At 48.5% G+C, this 17,249-nt stretch overlaps 1 protein-coding gene across 1 annotated transcript in view; it reads left to right on the top strand.

Annotated features, from left to right (window-relative positions):
* The window catches only part of MAP2K6 (mitogen-activated protein kinase kinase 6), a 91,488-nt gene that overhangs the window by 55,415 nt on the left and 18,824 nt on the right, over positions 1-17,249 (top strand). Inside the window, exons 5-10 of the mRNA XM_074970819.1 lie at positions 2,842-2,961; positions 4,081-4,197; positions 5,027-5,078; positions 7,884-8,011; positions 9,499-9,576; positions 14,532-14,671. Of these exons, the coding sequence (XP_074826920.1) occupies positions 2,842-2,961; positions 4,081-4,197; positions 5,027-5,078; positions 7,884-8,011; positions 9,499-9,576; positions 14,532-14,671 (635 nt within the window). The remainder of the gene's footprint in view (positions 1-2,841; positions 2,962-4,080; positions 4,198-5,026; positions 5,079-7,883; positions 8,012-9,498; positions 9,577-14,531; positions 14,672-17,249) is intronic.

The raw sequence follows: 17,249 nt of genomic DNA, 5'->3' as shown, positions 1-17,249 counted from the left end.
AGCCAATTTGCTGCCACGGCGCCTCCTGCTGGGGATTAGCTCTCTTGGACCACCAGGGCGCCTTTTACTAGTGGTGTCTCACTTGCCATTACTTCCGCTTCCTCCACCGTCTCCACCATCAGGACCTGCGTTGCTCCCGGACCACGGTGTCCTCTTGGGACATGGCCCTCCAGCTGTGCCCCAGCCTGCTGCCTCCCCCATTTCAGGGGACAGGCAGTCCTCAGTCCCTCCACTTGCCTCAGCAGCCAACTGCAGTCACTAGTCTAGCCCCTGGCTTCAGGGGCAAACTGCAGTCTGGATTTAGGCCATTCTCCTCATTGGCAAGTAGAGGTAAAGGGTGTGTGTGTATGGGAAGGAAACCCAGGCCCACCTGCTACTCTGGGTCCCAGTCCAGGGACCCTATAGGTGGCAGCCACTTACTGCCCCTCTTCTTATTCCCGCTGCCTACTTTCCCTGGGCCACTTCCCCCATAGCCCTAGCACCTTCCCTGCCCTTGCTTCAGGGCCTCAGTCTGGCCATGGTCAGCCAAGAGCTCCCCTATTGCTCTGCTACCCTGCCCAGCACTGCAGTATCTTCAGTGCTCCTCAGCAGAACTTCCCCTTTGCTCTCCAGGAAGAGACTGCCCCTTGCTCTGCTGAGCAGCCCTTTATATATGGGCTGCTCCAGCAAACCTTCTCCTGATTGGCTGGGTTCTCTAAGGCTGCCTTAACCCTTCTCCTGCCTGTCTGGGCAGCTGCCCCACCACAGTGACTCTTCCAGCTTCATGCCTTCATGGCCTCTGATAAATGCAAGAAGCTCAGCATCTTCATCGAGCATCTGGACCTGCTAGCTTCAGAAAAGCCCTCTGAATACCACCACTTGGAAACAAAGAACCCCCTTGTTACCAGCTGTCACAAAGTTGCATTCTTTTCTTAAAGCTCCAGCTCCTTGGCTCATGAGATTATAGGAGAATTGCCACTTTCAATTTTTATTTTAAAGTAAATTTCTAGCCCTCCTGACTGTTGAGAAAAGCCTGAAAATGTAACCCCTAAAGGTTCTGGCACCAGAAGAGAAAACCCAGACATTAGTTTAAGAAATCTCATGCTTTTTAATGCAATCTCATGATTTTTGGAAGCCTGATTCATAATTTTTTAATCTTGGGGCTGGCAGTACTGGGATCCACTTAGGGCTATTTAGTGCAGGGACCCTGTTAGGGTGACAAGATAGCAAGTGTAAAAAGTCAGGACAGGGGGTGAAGGATAATAGGTGTCTGTATAAGAAAAAGCCCCCAAAATCGGGACTGCCCATATAAAATCAGGACATCTGGTCACCCTAGACCCTGTCAGGTTGATGATTTTGTTAAAGTCCTCTGTAAGAAAATTGTAGATTAAAATGGCAGTAATTGTTAAACCATAATTTACTTTTTACTGTGCTCTGTTTTTCTGTGGATTTCTCTTCGCTGGGACACTGAAAATATTGAAAAGTCAGTTTCACTCTTGTTTCTAGTCTCCTGGGGGCAAAACTGTGTTTTTGTTCTGTATTTGTACAGCGCCTAGCGTAACGGGGACCTGGTCCATGATTGGAGCCCCTAGGTTCTACCACAATATGAATAAATAATAATAATAATAATAGTTAAAAAACAAACAAACCCCAAACTGTCTTGTAATTAAAGAAAAAAAGTGAGAACAGATATGTTGTACATAAGTTTTCTAAAAGGCTATTTTTACAGAGCCTGAATCTTGGGCCAAATTTGAGCTGATATTTTCCTTTTAAAATAAAAGGAAAAAAAAGATGCAAGGCTGAAAGCAATAGGTGAAGTGAAACAAAACTCTTAGCTCATCAATACTGCCAAGAACACAACAAAGCTTTCCCAGTATCTGTGGGACAAGGACTAGTCTTAAGGTACATCTACATTGCAGCTTGGAGGTATAATTCCCAGCCTGGTTAGCCATACCCTTAGAGCCTGCATTCTGTACATTTTGTCTGTCCTCTTTGTTCTGGTGTCCACCAGGTTCCAAAAGCCCTCTGAAAATGGGCATGACTGGGGTTAGACAGGATGGTGGGAGCGTACAGAGCTGTTACTTATTTTCTTCCTAGCTGCTCCACAGTGCTGAGCCATTTAATTCTGTTATTAGGCTCCAGTGGCTTTGACCAAAGAGCCTAGAATATCTGCATCTGGTCCACGTTTAACTGTGTGAGCTTATAAAGCTACCCTAGCACCACAGGCACTTGCTGGCAGCTGCCACTGGGGACTTCCCGTGATGGAAGGAGAGAGAGAAAGAAAAAGAGATGAAGAAAGAGATGTTTCAATAACAATAATCCTTTGCCCTTCTATAGCAGCTCTCCTCCGAGGATCTGTCAGGGCTTCACAGACATAAATCCCACCTCACCCCAGTGGGGTAGGTAAGCCCGATTATCCCTGTTTTACCATGGCACAGAGAGGTTTAAAGATCAAATTTTCAAATGTCCCCTCTAGTTTTGGGTGCCTGACTTGAGACATCTGATAGACGTGTTTCAAGCCACAAAAGGAGTCATTGGGCAGGGATAGAACTTGGGAGTCCTGACTCCCAGGACCAAATTCTCTGCCGGTGTAAATTGCTGCAGCTCTGCAGTGGTGGCAGTTTACACCAGCCTAGAATTTGCCCCCCAGTTCCCTGCTCTATCCATATGACCACAGTGCCTCTCAGTTGTAAAGAGAGCCAGGAAAAGGGGAAATGATTTAGAATCCGGAGTAAATGCCGGGACTTCAGTGTGTTGCGTTGTGTGGCATTTTCCCCTCATGTAGCTGTTGTGAGCACACATATGCGAGTGAAACACGGCATGCGGCTGGGAGAGCCAGTGCTAAAATGCTCTCTCTTCCAGCGGATCCGAGCCACAGTGAATAGCCAGGAGCAGAAGAGGTTACTGATGGACTTGGATATCTCCATGAGGACGGTAGACTGCCACTTCACAGTCACTTTCTATGGTGCGCTCTTTCGAGAGGTACAGCATTCTGGATTCCTGCCTACGTCTTTCCCTTACTTCGCACTTACACTTACTTGGCTTGGAGGCCACTGTGATGGGCACTGTTAAAAAAATGTAATAGAAGTTAGAAGATTAGACTACATTGTAAGCCTTTCCCCCAGCCATCTAGGCACTTATGCTGTGCCCCTCCCAGGGGTGTCTGTTTTAATACACCACCATTGGTGTGCACTCTGCTATGCAGATAGGTATAAAGACGTGATCCATCCCTAGGGGAATTTACAGTCTGATTCACAAAGGCTTCCTTGATCAGAGGAGATAAAACCCCCAAGGATCCTGGGTGAGGTGGGGAAAGCCATCTCTATGGCACTACCAGTTTCTATAGTGTTTGTTTAGACCCGGACAGTTGCGTGCTGAGAACATCAGCTCATGGCACATTGAGTTGCCTAGAGTTTAAAGCCAGAAGGACAGTTAGGTTCTCTAATGTGACCTCCCGTTTATCACAGGCAGTAAATCTTACCCAGGCACCCCTAACCCATAGTTCTCTTAAACATCCCTCCAATGGTAAATACTGCTCTAGACGTGTATTGAGCCAGGGAACTAGAGAAGAAAATCACCACTGGGGAATTTTTCAAAAGCATCTCAGCCCTATTTTCATAAGTGATTTAGGCCAAAGTGACTAGTGATTTTGGGTACCTCAGCTTTTGGGTGCTGAACCTGGGACACCGTAGAGGGGCCTGATTGTTAGAAAGTGCTGAGCACCCATCCTCTGAAAATCTGTCCCCTTTGAGAAGTCCAAGTTGAACAACCAAAAATGGAGGCATCCAGAATCTCTAGTCACTTGTGAAAATCTTGGGGCCTTAGGAACTTAAGTCCCATTGACTTTCAGTGTGGCTTAGACTCCTAAGTCATTTAGGTGCTTTGGAAAATTTTACCCAATATCTGATTTTTAAACCCTTGAGCCATGTAGTGCAGCACCATATATAAATCAGACACATTGCACTTAACCCTTGTGTGCTTGGAGGAGAATGGAAAGCCCAGTGCAATCTTCTATGAGACGTTTAAAAAGCCAGCAAAAGCAAGCCAAGGGCGAGCGCTGTAGGAGAGACTGGGCAGATGTTTGCTTTCTGTTTCCCCCAGGGAGATGTGTGGATTTGCATGGAGCTGATGGATACATCGCTGGACAAATTCTACAAACATGTCATTGACAAAGGCCTGACGATTCCTGAAGACATCTTAGGGAAAATAGCCGTCTCTGTGAGTACAGGCAGGGGTGATGTTTCTATTCTAAACCTAGGCTGTGGGGATCTAGCGTCCCTGCCGTCGGAGCCCTGGGATGAACTTGGCCCACAACCCAGCCCACATGCTAATTCTTATTTGGCTTCCAGTATTTGGTCTGCAGTGACGTGTCTGCATTTGTGAGCCATAAATGCTCTCAAATCTGCCGATCTGCTTTTCAGTTATGAAGCAGAAAACCCGATTGATGTGGAGAGGGCACAGCAGCTGCTTTTCCGTTCCATCAATGCACTGTCATTCCCAGGAGATCTCTGAGCATGCATATTCCCTTAGAGCAGTATGGATCAGAGGAAGGTTAGCTGTTGGGTGCGGGGAGGGGACCAGCCTGCCAGGGAGGGAGGAAAGCTAGGGGGAGAGTCAAGTGGAAATCAGGGAGGTGTCCAGTGCGGGAACGCATTTTGCACGCTCACATATCTCACAACTATTGCCATGAATAGTAAATCCAGGCGTGGCGGGGGGGCAAGAGCCCCCCAGGAATTCCTTCTTTAAAGATCCTGTGTAGCAAGAAAAGTTGAACATGGCTCGCCTGGGTGAGCTGCATTCTCAGCTCTCCACTAGGAGTCGTTACCGAGGCACATTAGCCCACACCTGCCACTGAGCACGCTGCCTCCCTAGCACGCACGGCTGTGTGCTCCCAAAATGACAAACCAAGATCGTTTCCCCCAAGCGGGGCCGATGGGGCGAGCGCGGGGCAGTCGCTGTCGAGGCGGGAGAGGTGAGCTAGCAAGGTGTGATCAGCCACGTCATGCTCCCGCCAGCTCTGGTTCACTGTAGATTTGTTATGTTTCAGATTGTAAAAGCACTAGAACATCTACATAGTAAGCTCTCCGTAATTCATAGAGGTAAGTGTGACCTGCGCAGCTTCTGGCACTGCTTGTTTCTCACTGAGCCCTGTGTCACGCTCTTAGTCCAACAGGGCTTATACTCAGAGCCTGGCTTGGTGCACTAAAGATAGCCCAAATACATGAGGTTTGGGAGGCAGGGGAAATCCTGTGGTTCAACAACCCAGGATAACCCAAAGCCTGCTCAGGACGAGTGGTGGGTTGTTGAGTTGCTCTTAAAACTCCCATCGACTTGCCAGCACATCTCCCCTGAAGCTGAACACAGAAAACAGCTTCCACCTTCACTTGGCTAGCAGAAGAAATGGATCATTTGCCTGCTTGCTTCACTGGATTCCTCTTCTGCTTCTGCTTCCCCATTGCATGCTGGGAAGGGCACAGCTGGCTAACTATGGGCCTAACTCAGAGCTCCTTGAAGTCCATGGAAAGACTCCCATTGGCTGGGATGGGCTTGGGATCAAGTTCTGCATATGCAAACTCCTCTCCGGGTGCAGAATGGGGCAGAACTGCCGTTTGGTGGCATTTACACTAAGGCCGGTAGCAAGTCTCAGATTATTCACCCTCTCATGCAGGCCAGATCAACAGCTTAGCCTGTGGGAGAGGCATGTAACATACGTTTATAGATGAACTAAGCTTTAAAAAGCCCGACATAGGTACTAAAAAATAAAAATTGGGGCCTACCATATTTTCCTTTCTGGCAACCACATTTGACCTCCAGATTTGTGATCAAACCTGCAATGTTTGGTAATATTAGAGACACTGGCAGGGTAAATATCTTCGTGTGTGTTTCAGCCCCCCCCCAGATTTCCTGATCAGTGTCAGAAATCCAAAATTATTAAAGCTGAAAAAATGTTTGTTGTGTGTTTGTACAGCACAGTGGGATCTGGTTCATAACTGGGGCTGTCAGGTGCTACTGTAGCTTACCGTAGCAATAATAATTCATTTCCCCATTTGTTTTTCGTTTTTTTGCCCTCCGCTTTAGTGTCAGATCAGTTTCAGGATCTGACCCTAATGCTCTCTTGCAACATTGAAGGGTTTGAGTTGCAAAAGCTGAAGGGGGCATCATTTCTGTGTCATTCGGGCGGGTTTGTTTGGTTTTTTGTTTTTAGCAGAATCTAAATTTGGGGTTTATACTCTCTTGACAATGTCCCCTTTAAAGCAACAACTTGCATTCAGGTCGATGCCAAGAACCTACTTGATAGGAAACTGACTACCTTACTCTTTTATCAGTTGGCGCGTTTATGTAAAGGATTGTTTTCCATTTGTTGTCATGAAAAAAAAAAAAAAGCCCATATCTGCAGCGTGACTGCTGAGGAAAGAGTTGTTTGAAATGATAGATGTTCAAACGTAACAGGGGATCGTGTCTTGTACATAATGTGTGTAACTGAGGTTGAGCTCCTGCCTTTTGGATATTTTATGGTGGGTGGGAAATGCCATTTCGCTTCTGGATTTTTGTTTGTGTGACTGAGTTCAACTGAAAATTCCTTGTTCCGACCTAATAAATGAGGGGGAAGATCTCAGATGCCAGAGGCTTTGATTGCAAAGAGACAAGATGCTAAATACCATGAACCTCTAGGTTCTGATTAGCGGGCTCAAGGGGATGGTGGCACTGCTAGCAGCAGCAAAAGCGTTTACAGCTTTGTATTGTTCTGTAATATGTGTAGTTAGAGCAAATGGTTCAGAAGGAATGGTGGGTGCCTCCAGCGTGAGGGATGAGCCCATGGTTAGGTGAGGGCACTACCCTAGGATATGAATGACCTGGGTTCAAATCCCTGCTCTGCCAAAGGCCTCTTTATGTGAGCTTGGGCAAATCTCTTAGGAAACTGAGGCACAGAGACATTATCTGAATAATGGGGTTAAGAGCACTGGCCTGCCTCACATATTGAGCGTGGCATGCTCACGTACTATGGTGTTGGAGGCCAGATAAGTATGATAGAACAATAGAATTTCTGACCCCTTGGGCCTGATTTCCAGGAAGTCTGGGTGCTCCCAACTCCAGCTGAAGTCCGTAGGAGTTGCAGGTGCACTCATAGGGGCTGGAACTAGGGGTGCTGGCTTAAAGTGGTTTCCATCATATACTGGGTTTACAGTTTGGTTCAATTCCTCTCAGCATCCCCACTGTACAAAGTGTCCCAGCACCTCTGGATGCATCTCTGATTCAGGCCCAAGGTGACTCAAGTTGGGCACCAAAACTAGAGGCCACTCTTGGAAACTTTGGCCTCTGTATCTTGTCTTATGATTTTCTCCTTTCCCCAGCTCTCTATTCTCTCCTCCCATCTTTCCAGACTTCCACCCTTCTTCCCCGTCTCCTGGCCCCTTCACATCTTATCTCTGGGGTTTTCCTTCATGCTGCTGTGAAAGCATCTTCAGTTAATGCATCCCCACCACGCGGTGGATTTTCACTGCGGAGATTTTTGGTATCTGTGCTGCCGATGGTGTGCTCAACGGGCAGCTTCGGGGTGCTGCTCTGTGGCATCGCTCTTTTCTGTGACATCATGATGCTGCGCCCTACCCAAAGTAACAATAACAGGGAAATCTGTTAGTTTCCCTGGGAGCAATGTTTGTAAGACGTGGGAGGGGCTTGTGTAAATGGGGAAAATCTTTTGCATTTGCAACAGCTCCCAATCTTAGTGCAGTGGCTAAAAAAAGCCCTGCAGATGAGCCTGCGTGGATTGATGCAGTCGATATTGCTTGGGTGCCTTCTGGTGGTAGGAAGCTAACCCGCCTTGTTCGCTCCCAGGGATGCTTTAAAATGATGGGGCTAGGCCCAGCTGTGAGAGTGACAATGGTGTGTGTTCCTTCTTGCAGATGTAAAGCCCTCTAATGTGTTGATCAATACACAGGGGCAGGTGAAAATGTGCGATTTTGGAATTAGCGGTTACCTCGTTGACTCTGTTGCTAAAACCATGGATGCAGGATGCAAGCCCTACATGGCTGTAAGTTGGGAAGATGTGTGGGAAACTGACTGCCCCACTGTAGAGAGGAATGTGGCAATAGATGATCTTAAAACGGGAGACCTAAAACAGAGCAACTTCCAGCATGTGTCTCAATGGCTCGCTTAGTGAAACATGCCTCTATAGTTATTTATTGTCTAATTATTTGTAAACATAAAGAGGAGGTTCTTACAGCTAAAGCTCAAAGCTGGGAATCAGGACTCCTGGGTTCTGTTCCCAGCTGACACTGACTCACTGTGTGATCATAAGGAAGCCCCGGTAACCTCACTTTGCTTCAATTTCCCTATTTGCACAGTAGGGACAAGAACACTTTTAGCAACATCCAGGCTCCTCTGTGAAAAGTCAGCAAGAGGCACCCGTGAGCACCACGGAGGGGTCAATTTAGAAGGGTCAGGTACATTAGGGCCCATCAGGTTTGACATCCTGTGGGCCCCAGGACAGCTGCTGCTTCGGATTCACTTAGCAGCCAATGCACGCAGCCTCTTTTGGCTCTTTAAAGAGATGGTTTGCAATTCCCCTTGCAGTGCCATTGCCCAGCGCGGGAGAGGGTTCACAATGCTACGCTATTCAGGGGTGCTGTCAACGCCGCCTTTCGGCCCATGTTTCCCCCCCACGTTCATAGAATCATAGAATATCAGGGTTGGAAGGGACCTCAGGAGGTCATCTAGTCCAAGCCCCTGCTCAAAGCAGGACCAATTCCCAACTAAATCATCCCAGCCAGGGCTTTGTAAAGCCTGACCTTAAAAACCTCTAAGGAAGGAGATTCCACCACCTTCCTAGGTGATCTGTCTGCGTAGCAGCAGCTTTGTTATAGCTTCTAAGTCAGGATGGATCTCACCTGCCTTGCACTTTTCTATGCCTGTGCGAGAGTGAGTGTGAAACACTAACCCGGGGGGTGGGGAATCCTTCGCCAACAACCCCTGGTGGAGCATTTTACTTTGCCGAGGGGCAAATGCCTACGTGAGGCTTAAGGCACTAGTGAATTGTGGCATCCAGTCTCCTGGATAAATCCGGACCAGACCATGTTTCAAATTGGGAACTGGGGAAACAGGAATTCAGCTTCTACTATCTAGATCTCAGAATGCAAATGCCATCCGCTTCCGGTCCCCAGTCTTGTTGCCTGTCCTTGCAGAGACCCTAGGCCAGATCCACTCAAGAGATAATAGGGGAGTGGAGTTTCAATAAAGAAATGGCCCTATGGGTTTCCTCTCAAAGACTCCCCTCGGGATTGGGGATTGGTCCTGTGCATTCAGCATGGTTAGTGCTGCAGTGGGGATTGCCTGCTGGAAAGCATTCAGAGATGGTGCAGACTTGCTCTGGGGATATTTGCTGAAACATAGGGAATAGTTGCTCAGTATGGGGAGCTCACATCAGTCTTAACAGGCACTCCAAGGGGATGGAGAGGGACCGAACGATGTAGGGATTGAGCCTGTATGTCTATTTCAAACTGTTCTCGTCTCTCTTTCCAGCCTGAAAGAATCAACCCAGAGCTAAACCAGAAGGGATACAGTGTCAAATCGGATATCTGGAGTCTGGGAATCACTATGGTAGAGTATGGAGCCCTGGAAGGGCAGATCTGAAAGGGCTTGGGGTTTAAGGGAACACTCAGCAGGGCTGGCAGTGCTCTCTGGTTCTGTTTTGTTTTGGACCTCTCCCTCAGATCACTGACACAGTTCCAGAGCCGGGGGATATTCAGCTCTCTCTGCACCAGTAGCCCATAGCATATTGCAGTTTAAAGGGGAAGGAGTCTAGTGCTAATTCACTAAGCCACGTAATCTTAGATCCTAGTGATTGTCACTAATCGTACTAGGCAGTCAGCACCTAGAAACTACAGCAATGAACACACTTGCAAAACAGTCAGTCACAGGAGACCCAGCCGCAGGGAGACTCCTGAATCCGAGTCACACGTCATTGAACAGAAACCAAGAGCATGACTCCTCTGAACACCCAAGACAATGTGTACTAAGCTAACCAATAAGCAGGAGAGGACCCTGATTTCTCGAACATCCAAAGATCTCTTTCAGTCTCCCCTCTGAGCACCCTTGCAACTCAGCTGCCCACATCCAAGTGATGCACTTAGAGACAGCAGGCCTGATATCTACAGCAGTCAACCCATAATGCTTTCATTGTTTAAAGGCACAGTGTTGTATTCTCACATTGAGCTCATAACGTAAGAACATAAGAATGGCCATACTGGGTCAGACTAAAGGTCCATCCAGCCCCGTATCCTGTCTACTGACAGTGGCCAATGCCAGGTGCCCCAGAGGGATTGAACCTAACAGGTAATGTTCAAGTGATCTCTCTCCTACCATCCATCTCCACCCTCTGACAACAGAGGCTAGGGACACCATTCCTTACCCATCCTAGTTAATATCCATTAATGGACTTAACCGCCATGAATTTATCTAGTTCTCTTTTAAACTCTGTTATAGTCCTATAGTCACAACCTCCTCAGGCAAGGAGTTCCACAGGTTGACTGTGCGCTGAGTGAAGAAGAACTTCCTTTTATTTGTTTTAAGCCTGCTGCCCATTAATTTCATTTGGTGACCCCTAGTTCTTATATTATGGGAACAAGTAAATAACTTTTCCTTATTCACTTTCTCCACACCACTCATGATTTTATATATCTCTATCAGATCCCCCCTGAATCGCCTCTTTTCCAAGCTGAAAAGTCCTAGCCTCTTTAATCTCTCCTCATATGGGACCCGTTCCAAACCCCTAATCATTTTAGTTGCTCTTCTCTGAACCTTTTCTAATGCCAGTATATCTTTTTTGAGATGAGGAGACCACATCTGTACGCAGTACTCAAGATGTGGGCGTTTCATGGATTTATATAAGGGCAAGAAGATATTCTCCATCTTATTCTCTATCCCTTTTTTAATGATTCCTAACATCCCGTTTGCTTTTTTGACTGCCGCTGCACACTGCGTGGACGTCTTCAGAGAACTATCCACGATGACTCCAAGATCTTCCTCCTGATTAGTTGTAGCTAAATTAGCCCCCATCATATTGTATGTATGGTTGGGGTTGTTATTTCCAATGTGCATTACTTTACATTTATCCACATTAAATTTCATTTGCCATTTTGTTGCCCAGTCACTTAGTTTAGTGAGATCTTTTTGAAGTTCTTCACAGTCCGTTTTGGTTTTAACTATCTTGAGCTGGTTAGTATCATCTGCCGACTTCGTATCAGTTTAGTATCATCTGCTCCTGAGATTCTCCCACCACGACAATAGGAGGGTTGTCTTTCACTGTGCAGAGTTAAAAACAGGAAGAAGGGGGTTGGCAGCCACTAAAGAAAAGAACAACATTGACTTGTGCATGCCCGGTGCATGGTTGGGCAATGTAAGTCATCTCCAGGAAGTGACATGGAGGAAAAGAGGGGGTGCCTCTTTCTGGGACCCTTACATAAAAACCCAGTGGCTTTCACTCCTGCCATGAATGTGGTAGTTCTCAGCCCAAAGATCTCCATCTAAGGCTTCTCCCCCCAATATTTTCTTCCATAATTTTTGGGCAGATGTGGTGAGGGGAAGGATCAGGTAAGAGAAATTACCTCCATGTAATTTCACTTATGGAAACACATTTCTTTTCTGGTGCCAAATGGTTTTCAAAACTGAGCCTTCTCTAGACCAGTGGTTCTCAACCTTTTTGGGCTCAGGACCCATTTGTAAATGTTTATGGCATGTCGCGACCCAGTAAATAGTCTGGGGGTGGAGGCCCTGGGGTGGTTTAGGTCGGATCCTGCCCCCATGGGGGTTGGGTTCTTCCCGGCACTTACCCCATAGTGGCAGCTCCTGTGCTGTGGGGCTGGCTGGGCCTGGCTCCCTGCTCTGGGGGTTGCAACCTCCGGGGGTTGCAACACTACTCAGGTTTGGCCCCGCCCCTCCTCACTGGATCAAATTTGCGGGAGTGGAGTTGTGACCTGGCTCATAGGGTTGCAGTTCCACTCGTTCAGATTTGGCCTACCCGGACTCCCATCACTATGATGGAAGGACCAAACCTGAGTAGTGCTGGCACCCCAGAGGCTGCTGTGCCTGGAACAGGGAGGCGAGACCCACCAGCCACATGAGACAGGAGCCACGGGAGCTGCCTTGCGACCCTTTGAAACATTCTGGTGACCCAATTTTGGGTCCTGACCCACGGGTTTAGAAACCCTGCTCTAGAGCAAGTACAGCCCATCTCTTTAAATATCTTCTGAATTCCATGTGAATTCCATTGAATTAAGTGAAAAATGACTGACATTCCTTCCGGGCAGGGTGGGAGGAATTTTAAAGGGCAAGAACTGTCTATGGAACCTCCCTCAGCCAATTCCTGTCTTTTGGACCCCTGCAGTCACACTGTGTGCCTTCCTCATCCACTCTAGAGAGGCAGGAGGGTCTGGTGCTTAGGGTGCGCGCTTGAGAGACACAAGTTCAATCCCCCTGCTCTGGGTGAGCTGAGGTAGGTCACGAGGGGACATTTTTAAAAGGGCTGAAATGTCTTAGGCAGTGAGAGTGAAGCTCCTAAGTCCCTTCCAAAAATGGGACTTAGGAGCCGAAGTCCTGTAGAGACTTTTGAAAACTTTACCCTCAGCCCCCGTGCCTCAGTGTCCCATCTGTACAATAGTTAATAGCACTGTTTCCCTCGCAGGGGTGCTGTAAGGCTGAATACATTAATGATTGTGAGGCGCTCAGACATGAAGGTAATGAGGACCTTAGCGAGGGAGTGGTTTAAAGCCCCCTTTAAGGGTACGTCTGCACTGCAGCTTGAGGTGTACTAGACATGCACATGCTAGCTTTGACCTAGCTAGCACCAAAAATAACAGCGTGGCGGTGGTGGCACAGACAGCGGCTTGGGCTAGCTGCCCAATACAGTCCCCTCCTGAGTCCTAGGTCGGTACTCGCTTAAGCTTGATCAAAGCTAGTGCCTGAACGCCCACCTCCAGCTGCGGCATAGAGGTACCCTGTGCGGTGGCTTTTCCCAAGAATAGCTGGCTGGAGTGATGTGAACTGCGGGGAACCCACTGACCTAGCAGGATAATTCCACCCATGCTCTGCCGGTGGGGCAGTGAGGGTAGGCTGTGACCCTAGGTTGCTGCAGCCCTGTCCTTGGATAACTTGTGTGCTCAGGGCGTGCACAGTCTAGTTCTTGTGTTGGCACTGCATGCCCCTGCGGGGGGGGGGGGGGGCATCGTCCTGCGTCACTCAGCACAAACCAGCAGAACTGGCCTCTTCTGCTGCACCCTGCACTTCCCCTGAGGCACAGAGAATCCTGGGACTCTCCTGGTTGGTGCCTTAGAGACACAACTGAGCCCAGTGTTCCTAAGGTAAATTGTTTTAGGGTTCGACTGCACTCCTTAAAACTGAAAAGCAACTTGAGTGTAACTTCAGCTGGCCAGCTGATGGCAGTACAAGCCAACACTAGCAAAGGGCCTGAAATGCTGATCGGGAAGCATCCATCCCTACTCGGAGAGTCTGTCGTTTCGGAGTCTCTTTGATTTCAAAGATAAAAATAAACTCGGTGGTTATTAGCAAAATCTCTCTTTAAACTCAGAATTGGAAGATCTGCCCTGAAAGCCAGGAAAACTGGAGTTAAAGGGACTCCGCCAACTTAACTTGTCACAGCAGTAGGTCAAAGATTGATTTTTAACACCTGAGAGTAGGGTAATGGAGAGAGATAAGAGGGAGAAAAGGTTTTATCTCAGATTTGTTCACTTTGTGCATTTAACTTACTTGCTATATAGTCCATTTCCCCTGTAATTTGAGTGGGTCTTTCACACAGAATAGTACATATTAAAAGAAAATTAGGAAATTATCATTGTACTTAGATTGTAAGATCTTTGTGGCCAGGAACTGACCTTTATGATCGGTATGTACAGTACCTAGCACCGTGGGCCTCCAGTCCTTGATTGGTTGGGCCTCTAGACACTCTCAGAATACAAATAATAGTAAAGCTACAAGCTGACAGAGTGGATGCAGTACAGATACCATGAGTCAGAATCCACTTCTCCCTTCTTCCAGGTGGTGATGATACAGACTCACTTTGCAGGGGTGTGAATGACGGCATAGGGGGTAGGGCAGTGGGGATCGAGTCCTGGAAGCATGAGATGAAGAGAAGCGGAAAAAGTTGTTCACTGATTTATCAGTATGGGAGAAGGAAAATCAGTACACCCCCTTGACTGTATTTTAAAACTGGTTCCACTAGTGTCCCTTGCAAAGTAGGGACCTGCTCCTATGCTCCGTTCTGGCAGAGGAGGATTTAAGCCGAGAGTGCTAAGTAATGGGGTACGTCTTGGTCTCTCCCATTCCCAGCCCCTCCAGAGAGCAGTGCTGCGGGAAAGAGTGCGCACTGTGTTCATACAGGATAGGTGGTGAAAGGTGCCTTGGAAATTGACAGAGCCAGTGATCGAGACCCTTCATTACTGTCGGTGTCAGTCGAGCTCTTCGGGGGCTTTAAAGCCACGAGGCTGCGGGGGGGAGGGGTGTCTTCCGTGCTGACGCCTGCCCCTCTCTCCCCCCCCCAGATCGAGCTGGCCATCCTGCGGTTTCCATATGACTCTTGGGGGACGCCGTTCCAGCAGCTCAAACAGGTGGTGGAGGAGCCGTCGCCGCAGCTTCCGGCAGACAAGTTCTCAGCGGAGTTTGTCGACTTTACCTCACAGTGGTAAGCGGATCCCTCCTGAGCTCTGGCTGTGGAAACCCAGGAAGACACCCCCCCTCCCCCCAACGCATCCAGGAAGCTCAGTCCAAGGCTGAGCCCTGTCTGCTTGGAGTCTGTAGCTCTGATATGTTTTTCTTGCATTTGGTAAAGAGCAAGAGGCTTGAATGCTGGCTGTGTCACGAAGAACAACGTAAAACTGAAGCCTCCTGCCCCAGCATGCCCTGGGCCTGGAACCAGAATTGTCTGTCACTGGTCAGGGATGTGGAAGGGGTCCTGGGGGGATATTGTGCTATCAGCGCCAATCTTAAGCCTATTCTGCTGGTATAAACTCCCCATTGAGTGTGTGCGATGGCTCCCATCTTGGCCGACACGAGGGATTGAACCGGGGACCTCCAGCATGGCTCTTTACAAGTCACAGCCCCAGCTAGCGAGCCTGGCTTTTTAGGCAAAGACTCAAATGTTGTGTGTATCGGGCATATAACACACACTGTCCAGAGGCTCTCACACGTCTTAGACATAAGGGAGAAATGCGAGAGAGAACAATGGCAAATCATTTCATCTTTAAAGGGGACACTAGCTAAGTAGTGTGGGTCCCAAACTGGAACTACTCCAAAGCAGTTGTGCTGACCTGGGGGATGTTTCCCCAGAGGTGAGATGGAGGAAGAGAATTTTTCAAGCCACTATGTTCTTTGCTGAATAACTAAACAACCCAAGTCACGCCTCGTGCCGCTGTCGACGGGGAGCCATGACCCGGGCCCTGGAATTGGCTCCTCTCTTTCCACAACAGGTGGCTTCCCCCAAGAGAAGATTCAGAAATGCACGTACCCCTGGCCCTGCACATCAGCAGCCTCGCACTGCTTTCCTGTGCACGGACACGTGAGCCTGAGTGAACCTTCCGTAAGGCATCCAGGGTGGAACGTGTTTGGGCCTGAGAATGGCTGTTTCCTGTGGCTTTCAGGAAATGTAGCGCTGACCCTGAACGACCCCCCCACCGCCTCGGAGCCCCTGGGAAGCTGTGCCACAGAGTGTCTAGCTGAGGGTAGTGGAAGTTCAGAGTTTACTCAGAGCTCGGTCACATCTTCCTTTCGATCAGTGCAGGGGGCAGGCTCTGCTGTGGCTTACAGCAGGGCATCTGTGTCGATTTCAGTGGGGCAGGGTGGGCCCGGAGGCGCAGAAAGAGGAGGTGAGCACGGGGAGAGGTAAAGGATCCATGTTACAGCCTGGGGCAGACTAGCACTGTCAGCAGGTTCGGAAGGCTGCATGAAAGAACAGATCCTTCCTGCCCCCTAAAATAGACTGGCATTTGTCCTGGTCCTGAGGTGCATTGTTTAGTAGCAACAGCCCTACAGCATTTGAATGCTCCTCCCTTCAGCCTCCCTGGAAACTACTCCGGAGGCCTCCCCCCCTTTCTTTTTTCCACTTGCTGTTTTGCCACTTGCTGTTTGCCAAGTTGGCAGATGGATGGCTGTTTGCATGGTAGCCAGGGAAGTGCTACAGGCTGACAACTGCAGAAATATGAGACTGTTCCTGATCTCCCAGTGTCAGGGCTCACAGCCCTGCCAGCCCCGCTTGTTCCCCAGGAAGGGGTTTATCACACCAGCCCAGTGGACCTTAAGAAACAGTACTTGGGATTCTGCTTTGGGGCCCTGTTTAAATCGGCCACGTGCTCAAGGTTCCTGGAATTTATTTCCTCCTCTTACTATGCAGAATCAATCCCATTTGCCCCACTTCTGCCACACACACACACACACACACACAGGACTGATGCCCCCCGGGTAGGGGAATGTGACACACCCCCGTTTTGGAAGCCAAACACTGAAATTCTCCTTTCTAGACAACCTTCCTTTCCTCCATCTTGCCTGCTTGCCGCTTTGTTATTGTAGGGTTGTTTGAGCAAGCTGGGCAGCTTGTTGTTTTCCGAAGAACGCTGAGCTATTTGCTTTTCCAAGCCCCGTTGCTTGTTGCAGGTCACATGGACTTCACCAGCAGGTTTAAGAAGAGGAAATCCAGACTGTTTGCGATGGTTATAATGATAATATCCTATCGTTTAGGACTTGCAAGAAAGTGTGTGTGCAACTCAGAGGGCCTGATTTAGCATCCACAATCTCACTTGACGTCTGTGGGAGATGCTGGTGCTCAGGACCTCTGAAAACCAGGCCCTTAGTGTCTTTGGCCTGGTTCAACGTCACTGAACTCAATGGAAGCAGATTTGTACCCTTAATTTCTGGCCAGGATCAGATCTGGGGGTGTTGGGACGCTGATCTTAAACAAGAAATGTAGGAGGTGTTAAAGAAGCTCATGGAACTGAAAAGAGAATTTGGCAGAACCAGAGGTTCCATATTGCTGTGAACTCTATGGTCAGTGATGATCAGTAGTGGGTTTTGAAAGGCTTCTTAAAGATTAACGTTAAATTCCTTCAGTAATAACCTGCCGCTGTATGCCGTGGGATTGGTAATCCAAAAATGAGTCTTTTCCACGAAGTCTAAATTAACAAGAGCACAGACCAAACGCTGGATGAGAACACATCCAAGCTTTGAAGCTCACCTTCAGCTTGAAGGTACCTCATCGCTAGACTTGAAGG

This window comes from Natator depressus, chromosome 14, assembly GCF_965152275.1.
Source record: "Natator depressus isolate rNatDep1 chromosome 14, rNatDep2.hap1, whole genome shotgun sequence".
NCBI lineage: Eukaryota > Metazoa > Chordata > Testudines > Cheloniidae > Natator > Natator depressus.
This window is presented reverse-complemented; position numbering and strand designations above follow the sequence as displayed.